The following is a 21,246-nucleotide window of genomic DNA, read 5'->3' as shown; positions in this document are numbered from 1 at the left end:
TATACCACAAAGAATTAAGGCAGTTTTGAAGCACTTCAGTCCAACACACTGACACAAATACACAAGATCGTTCTTTTACTCTTTAATTATGAACACAAAGCCAACAACACAAAGCAAACTTGAAATCAGCCCAGAGAAACTTCAAAGCAAATTCTGCTTCAATTCTACTGTAACTGAAACATGTATAAGTAGAAATAGAGGCTCCACTATTACAAGTCTGATTGTTCATCGCTGCCTTACTGATGAAGTTCAGGCTTTAAGATCACACTGGGTTCTTTGCCAGTTTTCTGTTAGCATGCTGTCCACACAGATGTTTGCAAAGTGCAGATTCTTTGCCCTGGATTCAGTTTGCACTTTACCAACATACTCTTGTCTTCCCGTGGCATAAAAATAAAAGAAATGTTTGTACATCCATTCCTCAAAAGGTACAGACCACTCCATGTTCCTCCTCTCTGCGCACAGACTGAAATCAGCTGACTGTAGCACAAGTGAACAAGAAGAAAAAGACGTTTGACTTTTTTTTTCTTCCTATCCACCCATCTTGCAGATATCTGAAGGACCTTTTTTAATTATGATGTGATTATTGAACTTACTACAAATTACCAAAAAATCAAAAAGAGCAAAAACAGATATAGCATGTTTGAATTTTTAAAAGGGCATTTCTTTAGAAGGAACCTTCTAGTGTTGCAGAAAGGAGGAGAAAGACAGGTTGGACTCGTGTGTTGACAAAGAGGCAGGGAGTATCAGTTCATTAGGAGCTGCCATAAGTAATAGAAATGGAAAGAAAATGTTTGCACTCCTAAAATAAACTATTGATACTACAAGTTAGATGTAATTTATTTTAGCCGTCATTTTTTTCCTCTGTCATCTCCTGTATCTTCTTTGTGAAATGCAGCCATTTTCTCTCTCCCCCGTTGTTCGCATAGATGTTGCTAACACTGCAGACCTGTCAGTCATTCATCTCTAGGGGAGGCGGGCTCATTGCCTCAGTTGGGGGAAGTGGCTGAGCAGAATAGTTGATTGGCAGAATTGAGAGAGAGAGGAGACAGTAGGGTGGAGAGGCTTGGAAAGTGGAGCAGATGAGCACAGAGGAAAGAAAGATGTGGAGCGTAAACAGTCTCTTTAGGAGGTACAAACAAAGGTGGTCAGCATGAGAGGTACGGTACATACAATACACTTATGATATATATAAAAACTGAAAAAGAAGGACATATTTTTTGACAAAGCAGGGCAACATCTCAATGCAGAGATAAGCCTGGAGTGTTGAATACATTATAGGAGGGAATTCTTTTCTTGTTTGAAAAGAAACTCTGAGTAGGATGTAGCGACTTGATATGATTTTTAAAAACTGGCCGCTGGCATAATGTAAACAGACCAAACACCTTTTGTTGACGACTGGCTGTAGAGATTTTACTGAGAAAAAGAAGGTTTTAAAATAACTCCTTGGAGGTGGATATGTTTAGATAATTATCATCAAGTAAGACAGCCAGTAAGTAAAAAAAACAAAAAAAACAACAACCTAGTGGCGTTGAATTGTGAAAGGCTGTTGAGTTAAGTGGGAGATATGTGGTCTGAAAGAGGATGCTAATTTGTATTGCATAATGCATATATAACAGCTCCCAAGTTTTTAGGAACACGTATACCTTATTTTCCAGTGGCAGCACAAACATTCTGAGAAAATGTTTGTGACTAATGTCATCATCTGCTCTCAGTTCTGGTGTCTAATTTCTCTAAACACTAGCTATTTCCTGATATATTCTGGTTTTAGGTGAGATCCCTTTAAGAGGGTGCTAAAGTTTCAGCGCAGTAGTAATTTTCTTAAACTTTAGGTTTCTAGAAAAGGTAACAAAAACATTAGGAGGAAGAAGAATTAGAAGCATTAGAAGTTACTACTTCTGTGATGTAACTGTGGTCATGTAGAGTTCACAGAGAACCACTGATCTACTAGGTCAGGGTACTCAAGGACAGCTTGACAGAGAAAGGGAAAGTCTGTGGTTCAGAAGTCTCATTTTCCACTTTGAAGGACATCTCTGCCTTTGAGGTACTTTGCTTTTAGAGAGGAAGGTTTATCACTAACTGATAGCATTTCAAGGGCTCTGATATGGCAGTCATAAACTTGAGGGCAGGTTATAACCTGTGAATCAAACACATTTAGTTTATCAAAAGACTACAGTGTCAGAGAAGAAATGATGGAATGTGGAATATTCCAAATTTAAGCTGGTTGTAGGATTTTTCCACTATCTTTGCGGTGTCTGGGATATTGGTGGTCACAGGGAGATGCAACAACTGATTGCTTAGGATAGCAGGTGTTGCTGGGATATCTCTGAGAACAAATTGTACTGATAAAGAGAACTGTGCATAATGACACTTTGCTAACAGGCTAATTTAATTACTGCCAATTACTGTCTGGTTTCCACTGGTAATGTTTTTTGAAGTAGTTGTCAGGCAGATGAATCAGACCAAAAGGTCGGATAGATATGAAGTGCATGAAAGTGTTGATTTGTACAAGCTGAGTGGGAGCACATGCAGAGATGACAGGTGAGGCCACACGTAATCAGAAATGTTAACAGTGTAAATATATGCATTCAAAGAGCCACAACTTAAAGTTGAGGCAGCTGCGTTTCATTTTAACACTGCCTGCAGCAAAATCCAGGTTGAATTCGTACTGAGGTAGCCTAGATATGCAACAAAGTGAACTTACAGTACAATAACAGTAAAAGAGCTACAATAGGGTAGCTTCAAATCTATTGTAATCTTTTGCAGCATGTAACTGGAGAATAGTAAGATGATTGTAACATTACTAGAGCATGTTGTAGCTTTAAATACAAGCAGCTCTTATAATACATTTCTTAGTGCTTAGTAAGAGCTCTGTTTGCATATTTTGTATATTGGATTGATTGGCTGTTAGCATTAGCCATATTCTTGGCTAATGCTAACTCAATATTCAGTCACCAGCAAATGCAGTAATGCAAATTTGGATAATTTGATATGTAAAATATGTATTCTATTCTATAAATTAATAAAGAGAACACTTGAAATTGTTGTAGAAGAGAGTTTTTTTTTTCTTAAAACAAAGGATTTTTTTTTACCTATATTGCAAAACTAAGACAATCACAACAATGTGACGGGTCAGTGCAATGTTGATCCTGTACATTGGTTGAGTTTAAAAAACAAGTTAATCACCCTATTCATATGGAAAAATGATCCTTGCTCTTAAACTAGTGAAATGTGACCCGTTTCAGGTATACCTGTAATGAAAATCACTATGAAGGTACATTAAAATTTTAGGCACTAATTGTTTTGCATGATAGGCATGTGTTCTGTATGAATCGAAGACTAGGGTGGAATCTGCCAGTGGTTGTAACACATTGGTTCGTAGCTATCTCACCTTATAAGATAAATGTGCTGCAACCGTGACAGAATGCAATTCTCTCCCAAGGTGCCAAAGAGGTGAATGCAAGTGGGAAGACATTTACAGTACGGAGCTCTCTACAGCTGCAAGTGGACAGAAATGATGATGGAGTGGCCTACACCTGCAGAGTGGACCACGTGGCACTCACACAAGCACCACAGCAGGCCACTGAAGTACTGGAGGTCCACTGTGAGTGTAGACGCAAAGTACAGCACTCAAACACATATATGAAGTGTACACATGAGCATAATGGATAACAGAAAATTCAAACCAATAAAAGGCAGTAACTACTGTAAATAGCCATGGTAATGGGAGCTTTTATGGCTGTTGAACCCAGTTAGAGAACATTTCAACTAATGAGGCCTCCATCATTGTATGTAAATGCACTATTTCAGAGCTGATTTTCTGTGATCTTGCATTTATAATTTTACATTTAGGCACTAGTATTTTATTCAGTCAGTATCCCTTGGTCTGGGCAAAAATGTACTGTCCAATTGTCCAAATATATTTATAATATTTATATCACCCCCTGGGATTGTATGTGTGTGTGATCCAAATGCTGTGTTTTGAGGGTTCTGTTCATTATCCACTACCTTGGATGTTGTTCCTGGAATCTGCTGGAGCTACTTTTCTAGTTTCGGGTTTATAGCTCCCATTGCTCCTATTATCACTGGGACTACTTTGGACTTTACCTTTCAGATCCTTCAGCTCCTGATACTTCTCTGTTTTTACATGCTACTTCTTCTTGATCTTGTTGTCTGCCACATCTATCAGAACTTCAGTCTTCTTCTGCTTGTCAGCCACAACTATCACCTGGTTTGTTGGCCAGCAGCTTGTCTGTCTGGAAGTAGAAGAACCACAGGAATTTACCCCCTTTGTTCTACTCTGACATTGGGACTTGGGGACTTTTAGTCCATATGCAGCACAGATGTTCTTTGTGGTTGTTCCTTGGTTGTTGTTGGATCTTCCAACAAGCTGTTGCCAGCTTGGATCTTACACCCTGTGCTATGTGTTGGATAGTCTCCAGGGGCCCTTTGCAAAGTCAGCAACTTGGGTCCTGTGGTAGACTCCTGTTATATGGATCTAGTGCTTAAGGCCTGCTCTTGTGCTGCCGCTACACCGTCCTTTACGCTGTCCTTTTCTATCAACCAGTAGGGTTTCCTGATGTCAGCCAGTTACACATGTGGGAGCTTGGTTGTCTAGGATAATTCCTCTTCCTGTTCCTCATCACCATCCACCTGCCTGAGGCATGCTTAGAGAAGCTCATCTCAGGGGAATATATATATGTATCCCATTTATGTCAAGAAAATGTGAAAACAATGTTTTATATTTTCTTCCCTCAATTTCAGCCGTCTCTCTGTTTGTCTTAGATGCTCCTCGTGTGGAGATCACCCATTCCCTTGAAGTCCCTCAGGAGGGTCAGTACTTGAAGTTGGAGTGTGTCTCCAAAGGAAACCCTTCGTAAGTCTCTAAAAATTTTCATTAATTGATTGACATCATGCTTTCATATAGTGTTTTATAGATTAGACCTAGATGCAGCATGCTTTCTTTCTCTTACATATTCTCTTACCTTTTAGGCCAGATCCTGTGATGTGGACAAAGGATGGAAGTGAACTTCCTGACCTGGACAGGATGATTGTAGAAGGAAGAGAGCTTACCTTTACGTCTCTTAACAAGACAGACAATGGGACCTACCGCTGTGAAGCTAGCAACCACCTAGGGACCAGCAGTGCTCAATATGTACTCTACGTCTATGGTGAGTTCAGGGGAAGCACTGAAATATGGATAATTGCATTTCATGACACAATATAAAAAAGTAAGTCAGTCAGTTACTAATATGACACCACTGGGGAAAAAAAGCTTCAAGAGGAAAACTTGGTTTCCAACAAAGCTATGTAAAAATTGTGAAAAGTATGAACCTCATAGGCATGAGTACAAAACACCATTCAAAAAATACAGGATTATAATACCTCCTGATCTGCATACTGTATCAATGCTAATAGTGATTAGTGGTACCATCCCTCACAGGGAGAATAAGGGCCCCAGGTGACACAAATGCCACCAACGCCTTTCCTTAAATAAACCTGTGTCCCAGATACACACGCACACACACACACAACACACTAGGAGGGAAATGTGTGAGAGAGGCAAAATTTAGTGCTGCGTTGTCAGGAATATCACCAGGAAGGATAAGTAATTCCTAGTAACGCCAGAGGAGGTGGAGGATAAAGGGACTCAGTGTCAGGGAAAACAGATAGTTCTTCCTCTCTTCCGCTTCTTCACTGCCATTTGTCTCTTGGCATTAAGTAATAATGCTTTAAAAAATAGCAAAGCAGTAAAACATCTCTTTTCACTGTGTTATAGAAACAGTGCGTGATCATTAAAAAACAGGTCGTTCTGACGTTAAGAAGTGGAGATGAAGAAAAACATAGCATTAATAATATTACATGAGCTCTTTTATTTAAAAACAGAAAGTAATGAAAAATCTAATTACAAACTTTTGAGTATAAAACCGAGCTACCCGAGTAACACAGGTTACTATGAATAGGTCATAAAGGGCTGTGGAAACCTCAAGAGTGATGAATGACAGAACAAAATGAAATACTCGTTCATGCAATTAGATTTATTTAATGAGAGTGCGATGAACGTATAAGCCATTCAGCCTTTCTCTAAGTAAATGCTGTAAATTTTGAAATATAACGCAAGTCCACGCAAGCAGATGTTCGGGGATGTAAAAGGCAATACAAAATATGCTTATTTTATGCAGAATGCCATGTGACAAAATCAAGGTAAGGATTAGGTATAGAAACCTTACATCTTTCTAATTACTCATATCACTGAAATTTAAACTTAGTACGCACACGCAGTATCTGCTGAGACAAGGTTACTGCAAAGATGCAAATGAGTTTCATTTGCTATATATATTCTGTCTGTCAGATTTTTGCAGATAATTGCTGATGCTTTTAAAATACCGTTGGTGTAGAGTATATCGCTCAGGTATTTAGTTAAAGATCCCTTCTTTGAGTTCAAAGCCACAAAATAGGATGAGTGAAGACTGATTATGTATACCATCAAAAATGTATGATACCTTTCAGCTTCAAATTCAAATCCTGTCCATAGGTTTTATTAAAGGAGGCGATTCTGAAACAGTGCTGTTAGAGACCTTTAGATTTTTTTTAACCTCTTTCATTCCATCAAACATTTCTTTTACTAGTTGATTAATTGTTTGAGCTGTAAAATTATCAGGAAATCCCTTTCACTGTTTGCTAAAAGCACCAGGAGATGTCTTTACATTTTTGTCTTTGTTTAAACTCCAAAAGTGCTGAATTCTTGAAAATTCTATGATTAATTAAGCAATTAGCTGTGGCTCTTATTTAATTAGTGGATTGCTCACACTTGTCATGGCGCGCCACCGCACCTAACAATTTCTTCTGAAGCTGCAGCAAGAATAACCAATGCATGTAATGACAGTGATGTTATTAAACTGACAAATTCTCTGCCAGAAAAAAGACAATTGGGTGCGGGAGGGTCAAAAAGTCCTATTCAGATTCATTACTTGTTCTCTTGAAATGGCACCCAGTCTGTTCCTATCCTTCATTAGTGATTATCACACCTTTTAGCCTTTCACAATTGCCTCCATAATTCTTGGAAAATACCTTTTTAATGGTTCTCGAACAAGGGGACATTTTCTCTCTTCCCTCTTTCCCGAAGACATGCAGTTAGCTGCTTAGTGAGTCACGCTCAGGCTGAAATGTCACCAAGACACAGAGGACAGTTGGCCCAGAGAAAGACTACGAGAGCCAATTAAAAGCTTCTGGATCACCATAAAATGCAGAGTGACATAAACATAAAAGCCAAGGTGGTAATGTAACCTCATTAACTTTGTCACCCAATGTTTCGCTCTCACTTTTTTCTGTAGCTTTAACATGTGACAGTGAGAAACGATCAGTTTTACTATTATCCTGTAGCGAGAAGCCAAAATTCAACACGGAAATGAGAGCTTAACCGATTTTTTTTTTAATCCATTTGTCAGATTACGTTTTCAAATCATCAGCTGTCTTCCCTCTCACATGTTGAAAGGTTGCTAGTGCAGGGTCCATCTCCAGAGACAGTCGCCAGCATTAGCAGATTTAAGGTTAATTCTGCTCTTTTGCTAAACAAATTGCCTTCACAATTCAAAGACAGAATACTTGAAATCAGAGTTGACGGACAAAATGTAGAAGATTGGGACTCTTAACATCGCTGATCATTTCAGAATCAGTGAGAAAGCCTTACTGGCCCACTAAAACAGGAACAGTAATGCACTCAACTCATGTATGTTGTTAAGGGCATCACATTTCATTATACTGGAAAAGGCATGCTTTCTTGTGCTGTGATCTTATGTTATATGCTTGGAATTGTGTCATAATTTTCCCTTTGTGTTTCCCATCACTGTATATAGTTTTTTTTCTTTGTGTTCTTTTAACGTATCTAACTTTCCCCATGTGAATTCATTTTGCTGTTGTTGTATTTTGTGTATATGTGTTTATCTGTGCCCTCCACCAGACGCCCCCACCACCCTGCCTCCACCCACCACTCCCCCCCTACATCCCATCACTCCAGATCCTACCGCACTATTAGGCTCCCACGCCTCAGACCCCACAGTCACTGGCAACAGAGGTACAGTACCACCCCACGCATCTCCACAGCATGCTACAGCATAGTCTAACTTCCCTCTCACTTCCATATCTCCTCTGTTACTTCTTTGCTACTTCTCTACCTCAGGCATTCATATTCTTATTTCTTGTGGACATAAAACATGTGAAGACACTTATCGGTCATCCTACCCAATTATTGCCTTTAATTTTTGCTACTTAAACTATTTTCTCAGCTGAAGGACTGTAAATATTTTCTTTTTTATGAGCAATGATATATTTTTTTACACTGGGACAGACTTTTCTGAGTTTCAGAGAAACTCCAGGTGTTCAAATACTCTGTGTGCTGTCCCCTTGGAATTGCAAAGACTCCAGCACTTCTGTGCCCTGAAACCTCAAAGAAGCAAATGTCATGTCCAACTGAAAATGTCTGGCCACTGGAGATATCTCATCATGCCTTCTAATGCTGTGTTAACTCTTAGAGAATCCTAACTTGACATAGTCCCTTTGCCACTAAGGCTGCATATTTGGTGTTTTTAAAGTGGTCCCTGTACAGAACTAAGGCTTTTTTATTGTTCATCTTATGCCCTTAAACATAGATAAGACAGAGCTAATTTCATCATGCTTGTAAGCAGGCCAGCTCCAGTAAGCATATAGCAAGCTTCATTAAACTTTGTGCGTCCAATCATGCATGAACATAGGCGGGCTTAATGCTGCATTTGATAGCAACTGGGAACTAAGAATTTCCTGACTCTATTGAAAACAAACAATACTTTTACACTTAGTAAATCGGATACTGTTTCTGAACACTGACTCTGCATTTTCCACACATAAAATCTTTCTCATATTGCTTTTAATGGAGTAAAACTGTGACTTTTGCTTCTTTTTGGCTTTTGTGTTACTTTAGATGAGTAAACTACACTACATTCATGACCTTTTTTGTTTTCTGTAGAGGAAAAGGAAACAAAGAAAAGGTTGGGGTAGCCATGTTTTGTTTTTGCCAGTTTGTGCACTAACTTGGCAGAGGTTGAAAATGTTTTCATTTTGGCGTCCGTATTCTCACATACGAGGTAGATCAAATGCAGCATAAGGCCATGCTTCCCTTATCCCTGTGTACAACGGGGGACGGCAGCATCCTGTTCCAGCTCTAATGCGGCTGCCAGAGCCGATCGCTCCCACTCAAGACAATGCTTGCGATTCCACCAGACATGCTGCAGCCCGTTTCAGCAGCGTCTCAGAAGCAGATTACAGCTACTGATGACACAAGGCCCTGCAGCAAAGGGCTGGCATAACAATCTCCTCCTGCTAGCTTTTGGCTGAGTTTTCCACAGAAGTTTTCACTTTGCTCTCTGCCTTTCAAAAACAAGGGCAGCAGCAACCAGCCAAGGTTGCAAGCCACATGAATTATAATGCACTGAGTGGTGAGTCCCAGGTTCAATTCCAGCTTGACATTTGCAGCTCGTCGATCTCACGAGTAACATGATGTGATAATTAACAAAGTTAGTTGATTTTGACAGACTTAATTACCACTCGCGGCATCATAGGCTGCTGTTGCCACTCCTCAGTATACGATGCATACTCTTGCTTCAAAAGGAGTCAGTCCCACTTGAGGTCCTCTAGCACGTCCAGCTGAACTTGTTCAAAGAAGCCAGTTGAGTTTTTTTTCTTGTTATTTATTTTTTTTAGTTCTTTGGTTGTTTTCTGACCAAGAGCCCTACTGTATTTTTTATGTTTTTCCTTTTATTTTAGGAACAAAGTCTATTTGCATTGGCTAATTACACTGTGCTTTTCCTGAGGCCATACAGATCTAAGCAATACAAAAGAAAAGAAAGGCAAGAGAAAAGGAAAGAAAACAGAAAGAAGAGGAAAAAATAAAACCAAGGATCGGTGTGTAGCAGCTAATTGTAGTGTATTTTATACGACAGTTCTTCCTCTCGTCCATGAAATCTGATCTAAATTGTTTAATAAACTCTGTCCGTACTTTCCAGTAATCATCAAACATGTCCACCCTGAGTCTCAAATGAAATGTCAGTTTTTCCATTACAAAAATATCATGTATCACATTAAATCAGTCTTCTCCGTTGAGGCGCTCAGCCCTATACAACAGGGAGGTGACCCTCAGGCGGACACAGAAAATGCTGAAAGGAATCGCATATCCCACCTGTCTAGGGAAAGCATCAGGATCCTTCAGGAGGACACGGCTATGGAAAAGGATGTTTCGGCACCCCTGCGACACATAACTGGCAGTAAACAGATGCAGTAGATGAAAAGGATATGGCGAGCCTCTGGGCGGGTGTAGTTGCTTTAACCTATTTGCCAGGGCACAGATGCTGACATGGCACCACATCTGCTACAGTAGATTGATATGTCCACGTTTTTGAGTGACACGTCAATTTAAAGCTAATGTGCTGTGATGGCCCGTATGCAGAAGAACTTGCTCACTCATATATCATCTTCATCATGGTTTCCAAAGCTGTTATCAGTGTGTGACATGTTTTCCTGAAGTGATTGTGTAAACAATCCATCATAGTGTGATATCGGTAATAGCACATAAAAGAAATTTTGTTAACATATTTATAACGCTGTATATTTTCTCACAAAGCAACATATTTAACACTGTGTATTTTCTCACAAAACGTTGCACAAAATATGAGCTTTCAGTTCAGCAGCAATTAAATATACTTACATGATCTATGCATTCATACATTTTCTGACACTTATCGAGGTCTGAGTCACTGGGGCAGCAGCCTAAGCAGGAGTCTCCCCCTCGCCAGACAACAGCCACTCTTCTGGTGGAAAAGGGAGGCCTTCCCAAGCTAGTCAAGAGATATATTGATTCGAGGGTTACTGGGTCTCCCGCTAGTTGGAAGTATCCAAAACACCTCGCTTAGGAGGTGTCCAGAAGGAATTTGAGTCAGATAATTTAACTACCTTAGCTGGCTCATTATGATGTGGAGGAGTAGCGGCTCTACTCTGAGACCCTTGCTATCTCTAAGACTGAGCCCAGCCAGCCTCTAGAGGAAGCTCATTTCCACCACTTGTATGCCACAGCTCGTAGCCATAGCTGAAGGTGGGAATGTAGGTCGACCAGTAAAGCAGCAGCTTTGCTTTCACACTCAGCTCTCTCTTCACTGTGACAGACTGGAGCATCATCCACATTACTGCAGCTGCTGAACTCACGAACCCCAGAATTCTTGAACTCCTTAATCGGGGAAGCAACTCTGTCCTTACCTTACCCTTTTCCAACTGAGAACCAGTATTTCAGACTTGAAATGTTAAATCTCATCCCATCCGTGTTAGGTGGTTGGGATGAAAGCATCTCATTGGCTGAAATCACCCTAATGACAAGCTGGATGAAGCCAACACACAAGATTCCTAGACCGCCAAACCCTGCACCCTCTGCTCCTTAGGTGTGCAAAACATTATTGCCCATTACTTCAAATAAACGGTGAAATATAAGAGAAGAGAGTCACTGATCCTTTACATGCAGTTCACCCAAGCAGCTTTATTCATTTCCATTTATGTGTGTATGTTTTTTTTCATCATCATCTAAGCAAGATATCTTCTGTCTTGTCTGTGCTCTTTTGCTCCCTCTCTTCATTCCTCTCAACATCATGGTCTCCATCTCAAAATAATTTCCTCTCATCACTGCTGCTTTTTGTAAATGACCGTCTTTAAAGTCCTTTGGGAGGCTTGACTCCCCTTCTACCTTTCCTCCGCTTTAGTCCCTCTCTAAGCTTTTGTTCAGTTATTCCTCTCCTTTCCGCTTCATCTCTTCTGCCCCCTAACATCTCTCTGAAGGCCCTGTTAGATAACAGTCTTCCACACATTGTTGGATGTTCTTCATCAGTGTGCCACAGTTCTTCTCTGATGTCTGTTTGTGTAGTTCAGAGACACAAGAGGAGCTGAGCCTCTCAGTATATCTACAGGGAATCTAAATATCAGACTCCTTCACTGCGTTCCTAGTCACAGGATACTTCACTATCTGTTTTCATCTGTCTACTTGATTTATTACCAGGTTTTTTATGGCCCTGGATGAAAGCAAACAACTGTGGAGCTTTACCAGCCCCATGACGTTTTGTATTTTTGCATAATGAAGTTGTCTTCCTCCACAGGCATGCTGTAGGTTCAGCACTATAGGCTGTATGCGTTCTCAGGTTTCCCTTTGTCGTTTCGGTGATCTTTCCTTCTGCTCTTTTATCAGCGTATGGGGTTTTGGTTTTTTTTTTTTTGAAAGCGCACGGCTATCCCTTTATGCATTTATCTGGATACCAGCATTAGGGTTGTGGTTTCTTTGATTGGCTGTAGATGATTACTCTATGTAAGCCCTCACTTCTGCAAATTGCAGTCAATAAATTGGGTGGACAGTTATGCTGTTGGTACCTTTTGGAGCATTTCCATGGATATGGCTTGCTGTGTGGTACAGCTGTTCAAGACGTTTGTGCTTCAGATTTCACGAGTGAAATATTAATATTTTATCTACCTATTGGTGTGCAACTATACAGTAAAAGGAGTCCGCTTGTCAACTGAGCTTTCTAGTGTTAAGTGAAAAACTGGCTCTCCAATCTCTTATCCAAATGTTGACACTAAAACCAATGGGTGATGTCACAGTGGCTATGTCCATCTTTTGTATACAGTAAATGAAAAATGCTGTCTTAACTCGTGTTGCACAGCAACTTCAAACTGGCTGCAGATATGAATATCTTTCCTTTCAGTTGTTAAAGGATTTCATATACCGTATTCACAAAAATGTGTTCCCATAATGAAAAATGTTATTGTCTAGTAGGATTTCACAGTAATGGCTTTTTTATGTGTTACTTTGCTGACACAGTCTCTCCGAGTTTTAGTGGCCAATATAATCATATACCGAGACATTTATTTATCCTTGTACGAATATTAGACAATGTGTTCTACGGCGTTTGTGCAGGCGCGATGAGAGGAGGTGGAGGAATGATAGACTCCAGTCATCATATGACATTTTACGTATTAGCCGCTCGAAATTCCAATCTGCTGCCAGAATGGCTAAAGCAGCCTTCTTCGCTAAGATTATTACTTCTAATGGTGACAATCCTCGCATCCTATTTAAAATTTTTAACTCAGTGGTGAATCCTCGTCCCTCTATGCCACTCTCGTGCTCCCCAGGTCTCTGTGAAAAATTTTCAAACTACTTTCTAGATAAAGTTTTATCTCTTAGATCTACGCTTCCTTTGGTGGCTGACAGTATGTCTAATCCTGACTGTTCTGCTGCCTTACATCAATTTGAATTAATTTCACTTCCCACTCTGAAGCGTATAACTGAGAAACTAAACAATACTAATTGTGTACATGATGTTCTTCCATCTCGTATAGTCAAGGATTGTTTTAATGTAATTGGACCCTGTCTATTGTCTATATTGAACCTCTCCTTGCTTTCTGGTTATGTACCTTCAGTTCTTAAACATGCTTTTATTCAACCCGTTTTAAAGAAAAATAACCTGGATCATAGTGATTTTGCCAACTATAGACCGATTTCCAAGCTTCCTTTCTTGGCTAAAATCCTTGAGAAGGTGGTTCTACTTCAACTGCAGACCTACCTGGACGAGAATAATATAAATGATAAATTCCAATCAGCCTTTAAACAACATCATAGCACTGAATCAGCGCTGCTTCGTGTTTTTAATGATCTTTTACTTATGGCTGATAATGGTCGTCCTTCTGTTTTAGTTCTATTGGATCTTTCATCTGCATTTGATATGGTTGACCATAACATCCTAGTCGCAAGATTAGAGCACTCTGTTGGCATTAAGGGCACTGCCTTGGACTGGTTCAAATCTTACCTCTCCAATCGGCTTTCTTCGGTACATCTGGCCTCATCTTCCTCTTCCCCTGTACCTGTTTGCTGTGGTGTCCCCCAGGGTTCTGTGTTAGGCCCGACCCTTTTCTCACTGTATATGCTTCCTTTAAGCGCTATCTTTGAGAAATACCACATTGCTTTTCACTATTATGCGGATGACATCCAGATTTATTTTGAGTTACATGATGATCTCGCTTTATCTTTAAATAACTTTCGTGAGTGCATGAGTGAGGTCAAGAAATGGCTGTTGGCAAATACTCTTATTCTCAATGAAAAAAAGACTGAAATCATGATTTTTGGCAGTAATGCTGACTGTTAACTGCGACCTATTGCATTAACTTTTTACTATTCCTTCATTCTTGGTGTTCTCTATCATGCGGCACTGGGTCTGCTATAATCTATGTGCTGCAGTCCATTTTATTAGTGGCTTTCTACTGTGAACATTGTCTGCTGTTCTTATTATATTTGATATTAATGCTCTTAACTGTATTATTTTATTGTTTTTTTGTAAAGCACTTTGGTATGCCTAAGGCTTTTAATGTGCTCTATAAATAAAGGTTGTTGTTGTTGTTGTTGTTAAATATTTTATCGTACACTTACCGAAGCTAATAGGAAATTTAGATTTGATAAAACCCATGCCTTTACTTGTCTTGTTGACCTTTAGAGCGCTAGTAGTGCACAAAAATCCAAGAGATTCCTCTGGTTTTCATTTGTATTGTATAATGCCAGAACTGATGCATTACTGCAGTCTCTAATTCTCTTTATTAATGATGTGCTGGCAGGTATGCCCAACACTCACACTGCTTCAGTAGCCCAGTCAGTCTTAATGGCTATAATAACTCTTTCAGTAAGTATCAGAGGTCTATGTAATGTCATCAGACCTTCACATTATGAATACACACACGCACTGACGCACAACACACGCACACATGCGCGCACATCTACACGTTCTCTCTCTTGAGTTCTCTAAAATATGTCAAATGCTTTTTGTGGCTTGCAAATTAGCACTGACCTTGTGATGCTAAAAGGTGAATCATGCACAAGGGTTTCTTTGGTGTTTAAAATATTTACTATTCACTTCTCATAATAAGCATTCGTGTGGCCAACCCCAGCCCCTGTAGCCTGGTGTTGCTGCAGAAAAAGGCCCCACTGCTGGGAAGACAGCAATTATTCATGCCTAGTGTCTTCTCCTGTGGAGAAGAGAGAAAAACTAAAATACCCCTATACCTGATTGTAGAGTAAAGGTCTTGTTGCCCACGAGGATAAGAAGATAAAAGTCAAGGAATGCAACAAGAACCTTGGGACTATTAATCAAAGTGTAGTTGTCTTAATTGATACAAGAGGGATGGTTAGCATTTTTACTGACAGTGGAGGTTATCATGATACTCTGTACCTTTTTCCCTTTTTTGTGGCCGGTGCTCCAAAGCCAAATCATTATTCTTCTCCTCTTTAAACTGAAACCAGTACCTGCAAACTTAAGGAGAATTCAAGAGCAGAGACAAGTTCAAAGATCAGGAATAGCCTCTGAGCTTTCTCCCTTCTTAAGTGTGCACTGGCCAAAATGCTGCATGCAAATAGTAAGGCAAGGTTGTTGGCTTGAGATGCAGATTGCTGAATTGGGCATAACAGATTCAGAATAAGTCAAAGTCTGCAGGCCTATTTTTACCAACTTCTGTTTGCAGTTACTCTTTTTTCCCAACTTACTGTCCTTGAAGAAGAATTAAAGGAGAGCAATTAGGTCTTTACTTTTTCGCATTTAATGTGAAAAATGTTATTACTGGGAACATTACTTTCCTTTAAAAAGTTCTTTTGATGAAATGTGGCCAGAAACATATTAATCTAAACACTCACCAGCCATTTGCTTATGTACATCTTTTCAACTGCTTATTAATGCAAATATCCAATCAGTCAATCACACGGCAGCGACTCAAAGTTATAACTGAGAGTTTTGATTTTTATTGCAACATTCAGATGGAAGTCAGAATTTGGCAGAGAACAGACGAAAACATGGCTCCATCCTGCCCTGTATCAATGATTCAAGCTACTGGTGGTGTGATGGTGTCGGGAATATTTTCTTGGCAGACTTTGGGCCACTTGGTACCACTCAAGCATTATTTAAACACCACAGTCTGAGTATTATTGCTGACCATATCCATCCCTTTATGGCCATTGTGTACCCATCTTCTGATGGCTGCTTCCAGCAGGATATCACATGCCGTGTCACAAAGCTCAAATCATAACAAACTAGTTTCTTTAACATGACATTGAGTTCGCTGTACTCAAATGGGCTCCACAGTCACCAAATCTCAATCCAATAGAGCACCTTTGTGTGTGCATCCTACAAATCTGCAGCAACTGTTTGATGCTTTCCTGTCAATATGAACCAAAAGTGCTCAGAAATGTTTCCAAATGTTTGTTTGTTGTTGAATATGTGCCATTAAGAATTAAAGCAGTTCTGAAAATTAAAAGGGGGTCAAGCCGGCCATTAATGAAAGTTTGGGATGTCACTCCACATGGCTCTGAAACTGTACACTAAGCCACACTGCAGTTTCTAAATGTTATGATGCTAAACATGCTGAAAACTATATGTAACCACACAGTGAAACAACGAGCGGCTTTACCTCACCTGTAATTGCTGCCATTACTAACGTCTGTTTTTGCTTCCTGAGAAAGGAGAGGGAGAGACAGCTCTATCTGCTCCCCGCAGCTCAGACTCTGATGGCAGCTTTGAGGCAATCATCATTTACCTGAAAAACACACACACACTCACACAGGCCATTATCACACTACATGTAACATATGTAAACTTGCTTATGTTTACTGACAACCTGTCACCTGATTGTTGACTGTCATTTCATGTTCCTTCTGTGCTCTGGCATTGCAGTCACTCCAGATTGTGATTGCCTGCATAATTCACAAAATACCCATAGACAGTTTAAATATAGGCTATATTCACATTCCAAAATAGGTTATTAAACATCATTAAGCCTATCTGTACATGTCAGAATGTAATATAGTATAATATATAGACTATAACGTATAACATTCAAGCTATTTGTTTTAAATCTGCCTTAAATAAATCTAAATTATACATGATTTTGTAACCCAAAAAGTGAAAATAGGTGAGAAAACATGCATCAGAGAATACAGTAATTAACCTTACTAATGATCTCAAAACTAAAAACTAAATAATTGGGTGGTTAATTCAAGGTCTTTAATAATAAGCTTTGTGTATTTAGGGAGATTGTTCAAATTTCAAATCATTTCTTTTCATCGCTGTCACAAAGTGTTTTGAATTCAAAAGAGCTGATTGTACTCCACAGGTGACCATTTTCTGGCTATAACCACACATTCTATTCAAGCTTATTCAAGCTTATTCAGGCTAAGGACAAACCTTTTGTGAAAACTCAATAAGGGAAAATCCTTGGAGGGATTTGTAACTGTTTTATTCTATTGATATCGATCTTGCTTTTAAATGAAGGACACAGGTAAGGCAATGTGATGACCAGAAAACATATTTTCTGGAGGGCAAGTAGCCCGGACAGCTTTTTAGTCGCTGTGCTTAAACCAGAGAGGTACAGGCCGCTGCATCCCTGGGGTGAAATGGTTAAATATCGGACAACGGAGATCACCTTCACACCGCTCTTTGGACGATAAAGCTTAGGAGCACTGGAGAAATTAAAACATAATGCAAAGGTCTTTCCACTTATTGCCAGGAAAGCTTATTGATATCCTGTCACATTAACTCGCTTTGGGGAAGAATTATAGCAACAATTTGGAATAAAGTGTAGAACAGAAAAAGAGAAATCGTTAGATCCTGGGGCTACTGTTATGAATTACATGTAATAGCCCTTCTTTTCATTAACTCCCAATGGCAGAGGACACTTTTGGCAATCTTGAAGAAACACATACACACAGAGAAGGCAGTCCAATTTTCATTTATTGACATGAAGTGCTATTTGGTCCTTTTATAAATTTTTCCTTCCTTGTCTCCCACCCAACCCCCCAAGTTGGGCTTGTGGTGGCAGCTTACTTCATCCAGAATCGCTCATTTCTTTAAGCCATTATTTGTGCTGTTCCTGTGCTGCAGTTGGCTCACACAGCGCGGTTCTTTCAGCAGAATGTAGCAGTGTCGTTTGTGGTGGAAAATATTTGAAAAGCAGCAGCAACACAGGCAAGATTAAGTTACCACAAGTGTAACATTGATGCTATCTTTCTGCTTCTTCCTTTGGTGGATTTTATTGCTGTTTTGAAGAGGTTATGGATTTTGCAGAATGTAGAGCTGCTTTGATAGATGATTCTTGCATGAGACTTAATTAATTCTTATGATTAATTATCTTGCTTTGCTTATAACTCCATGCTGTTACCCTGCTGACCACAATTTCTTTTTATTCCGCGAGTAAAAAAAGAAAGAAAGAAAAGAAAACCACTGGGTTGAATATTCAAGATAGTGTCCACATGTGGGCTTTATTGAATGATTAGCTGAAGTAATTTGTTTTCAGAATCTAATTAATCCGCACGACCCAGCAAACAGTAATGTGCAAGGACACACACAAACACGGCAACACACACATCTTGGTAACATTACTCTTTTTTTTAATTCTCTCATGGGCTTGGGTGCATGCATTCAAAGGTGGACACACAAGTGTCTTTCGGCCCTCTGCTACAGCCTCCAGGGACTCTTTCATCTTGGCAGTAGAGCCAGCATTAGATGCAGATTGGTGAATTTCCAGTCTCAGCCAAAAAGTTGGGCATAATTGACTCACTGAACAAGCAAAGTCTGCAGGCACTTTTCACCACTTTCTCCCCTTTACTTTCTGATGGTCGACACTCTAGCTTTTGTATCGGTGGCTTTAACATACCATCAGTGCAGAGGAATTAACACAAAGTAATTCATTTTTGTTTCACGTTAAATGTGAAGTGTTTTCAAATACTGTTGTAGAAAAGACTATTACTAGATACATTATTACCCTAAAAGACACAAAGAGGTTTGGAATTAGCCTGTTCGCCTGTGTGAATCTGATGGAATTCTGAATACTCTGGACTGACATCATTTGTCCATACATGCAGGTGTATTCCATTCTTGTGAAAATGAGAATGTTTAATTGACTGAGGATGTGATTATAGTTCGATCTCCAAAGGTCACTTTTGCAAGAATGAAAATGATGATGAAATGATCAAGTTTGGATAGACATGGATGTAAACTACGGGTCGATTTGTTTGTGGCAGCACACAGGAAGTTTTGTCATGAAGCTGTACCTCAACATGTAGCACCTTGCCATGGAAACAGCACACTTTTGCTATGCTTACCCAATGATGTTATGGTGTGACTTGTGTTACACATATAACACACGGGCATGAATCTATGGAAACATCCCTCAGAGACTTTGGTCTTTATTGGCATGATAGCATCACACAGTTGGCTGCACAGCCATGATGCATGTTTGCGATAATTAGAGATTTGTGACATGGCACATGATATCCTGCTGGGAGCAGCCATCAAAAGATGGGCACACTGTGGTCATTAAGGGTTGGACGTGGGGAATAATAATAGTCAGGTGGGCTGTGGCATTTAAATGATGCCCAGTTGATACTTAGAGGCCCAAAGTGTGCCAAGATAACATTCCCCACACCTTACACCACCATCAGAAGTCTGAACCATTCATACAAGGCAGAATGAATTTCTGACTTTAACATATGAGTGTTGCAGGAGAAAGTCCTCAGACCAGGCAACATTTTTCCAAATTCTATTGTCCAATTTTAGTGAGCTTGTGGGAATTGTGGTCTCAGTTTCCCTCTTCTTAGCGTACAGGAGTGGCACTGGGTGTGATCTTCTTCTGTTGCAGCCCATTGTTTTCCAGGTTCAAAGGTATGGTCATATTTCGCGAACAGTGAACAGGTGCATCTAAAAGAATGGCTGGTGAGTGTGTAAACAGACGATGTGACAACAAGCTGCTGTATTTGCTGTCATTCCTAATGTCTGGGCTGCTACCTGTAAATAGAACCGTTTAGACTGAAAGAGCTGTATCTGAGTCCTGCAGAAAAAATCATGGTGGCTGTGAAACAATCAGCATTTGGCAAAAAATGTAGAAATAAAAAATTTAAAAAAAGAAAAGTGAACACTATAGCGTGTACTATACAGCCTGTCAAAATCAGGAAGGGTGATTCAAATGTCACAAATATAGGCTGGCTTCAGCTACCCAGTATAATACAAAAATATAATAAATATATAAAAACTGAGGGATACAATGTATTGAAATTATTTAGTCTATTTATGGATCCACTGCAGCCTGTGCAATAGGATTCTGGCCTTTTTCTGAATGCTTACACTAATGGGCACTGACAGCTTTACTATGAATTTCTTTTCACTTGCACAAAACAGCCTCTTTGTGATCATAAAAATCTGTTTTGTTCACCATCTCTAATGTGGGAGTTCAAACTCACAGTATATTCTAAGTTGTTGTTTTGAGTTGCTTTTTTCTCATTTTATATCAAATGAAAGTAAAAGTTTAAAAGGTTTCCAGACAGGCGTGCCAAACAGTGTGCAGGCAAATATCAAAACACATTTTAATTACACTTACTAAATGGGTAATAAAAGGGGAACAGATGTGTGTGGTACATTATAAGCACTGGTGTTTTTGCACAGACTGTTTGGTTTTATGATGAAGGGACAGAGGTGGTCGCATATTTTTCTTGCAGCACCTCGAAGCAACAGGCATCATTAACCAAAAAAGTAGTCCCCAAGCCAATAAAACGTATAAGCTCCATACACATACTCTTTTAAACTTACTGGCATCCCATTCGGTAATCATTCCATTAATGTACAACAAGTTTCATATTTCCTGCTAAAATAGCATCCAATTTATTTATGTATTTGTTTATTTTTATGTTTCTCATGAATGGAGACATATGTTGAGTTTCAGTTGCAAAATTCTCTGTTCTGCCACAGCGAAAGATTCCCCGACCCGCACCACAGATACAAGGACACTGCAGCTCTATAAGCAGCCCGTGCTTAAGCTAGCTTCTGCTCTATTGATCTGAGCTGAAACCACTGCTTCACAGAGCTAAATCTAAAACTGAGAACGAAAAAAAGCATAACACAAAAGAAGAAAAGGTGCCTGTGGGGGATGAATTTTAATATTCACAAAATTACGACCGAGAGGGGAAGAGAGGGAGAAAGATGCGTGTATGTTAAAGCAGCAGAATGGAAAGGACATTTGAATAGCTTGCACTGTATGACGAATTAAAGGATTCTGTCAGTGCAGATGAAAGGCGGCCCGGTGGATGGTGTACAGCTATAACAATAATTTACACGTGGCAAACATTTCTCGTGATGTTCTTCAGACACTGACAGCACACGGCGTTTG

General features: G+C 39.6%; 1 protein-coding gene across 3 annotated transcripts in view; it reads left to right on the top strand.

Moving 5' to 3' along the window:
* Nucleotides 1-21,246, top strand: part of cadm2a (cell adhesion molecule 2a) — a 239,753-nt gene that overhangs the window by 208,431 nt on the left and 10,076 nt on the right. For 2 of the 3 annotated variants that reach the window (XM_085420654.1, XM_085420653.1), the window contains 4 exons: nucleotides 3,440-3,601; nucleotides 4,783-4,873; nucleotides 4,990-5,168; nucleotides 7,958-8,071. In XM_085420654.1, the coding sequence (XP_085276780.1) occupies nucleotides 3,440-3,601; nucleotides 4,783-4,873; nucleotides 4,990-5,168; nucleotides 7,958-8,071 (546 nt within the window). The remainder of the gene's footprint in view (nucleotides 1-3,439; nucleotides 3,602-4,782; nucleotides 4,874-4,989; nucleotides 5,169-7,957; nucleotides 8,072-21,246) is intronic. The other variant, XM_085420656.1, reaches the window with a different exon arrangement.

Source organism: Rhamphochromis longiceps, linkage group LG10 (genome assembly GCF_057381845.1).
Source record: "Rhamphochromis longiceps isolate RC_006_pf linkage group LG10, R_longiceps_female_GT1.1, whole genome shotgun sequence".
Taxonomy (NCBI): domain Eukaryota; kingdom Metazoa; phylum Chordata; class Actinopteri; order Cichliformes; family Cichlidae; genus Rhamphochromis; species Rhamphochromis longiceps.
The sequence above is the reverse complement of the archived record's forward strand: the minus strand, read 5'-3'. Positions and strand labels throughout refer to the sequence as shown.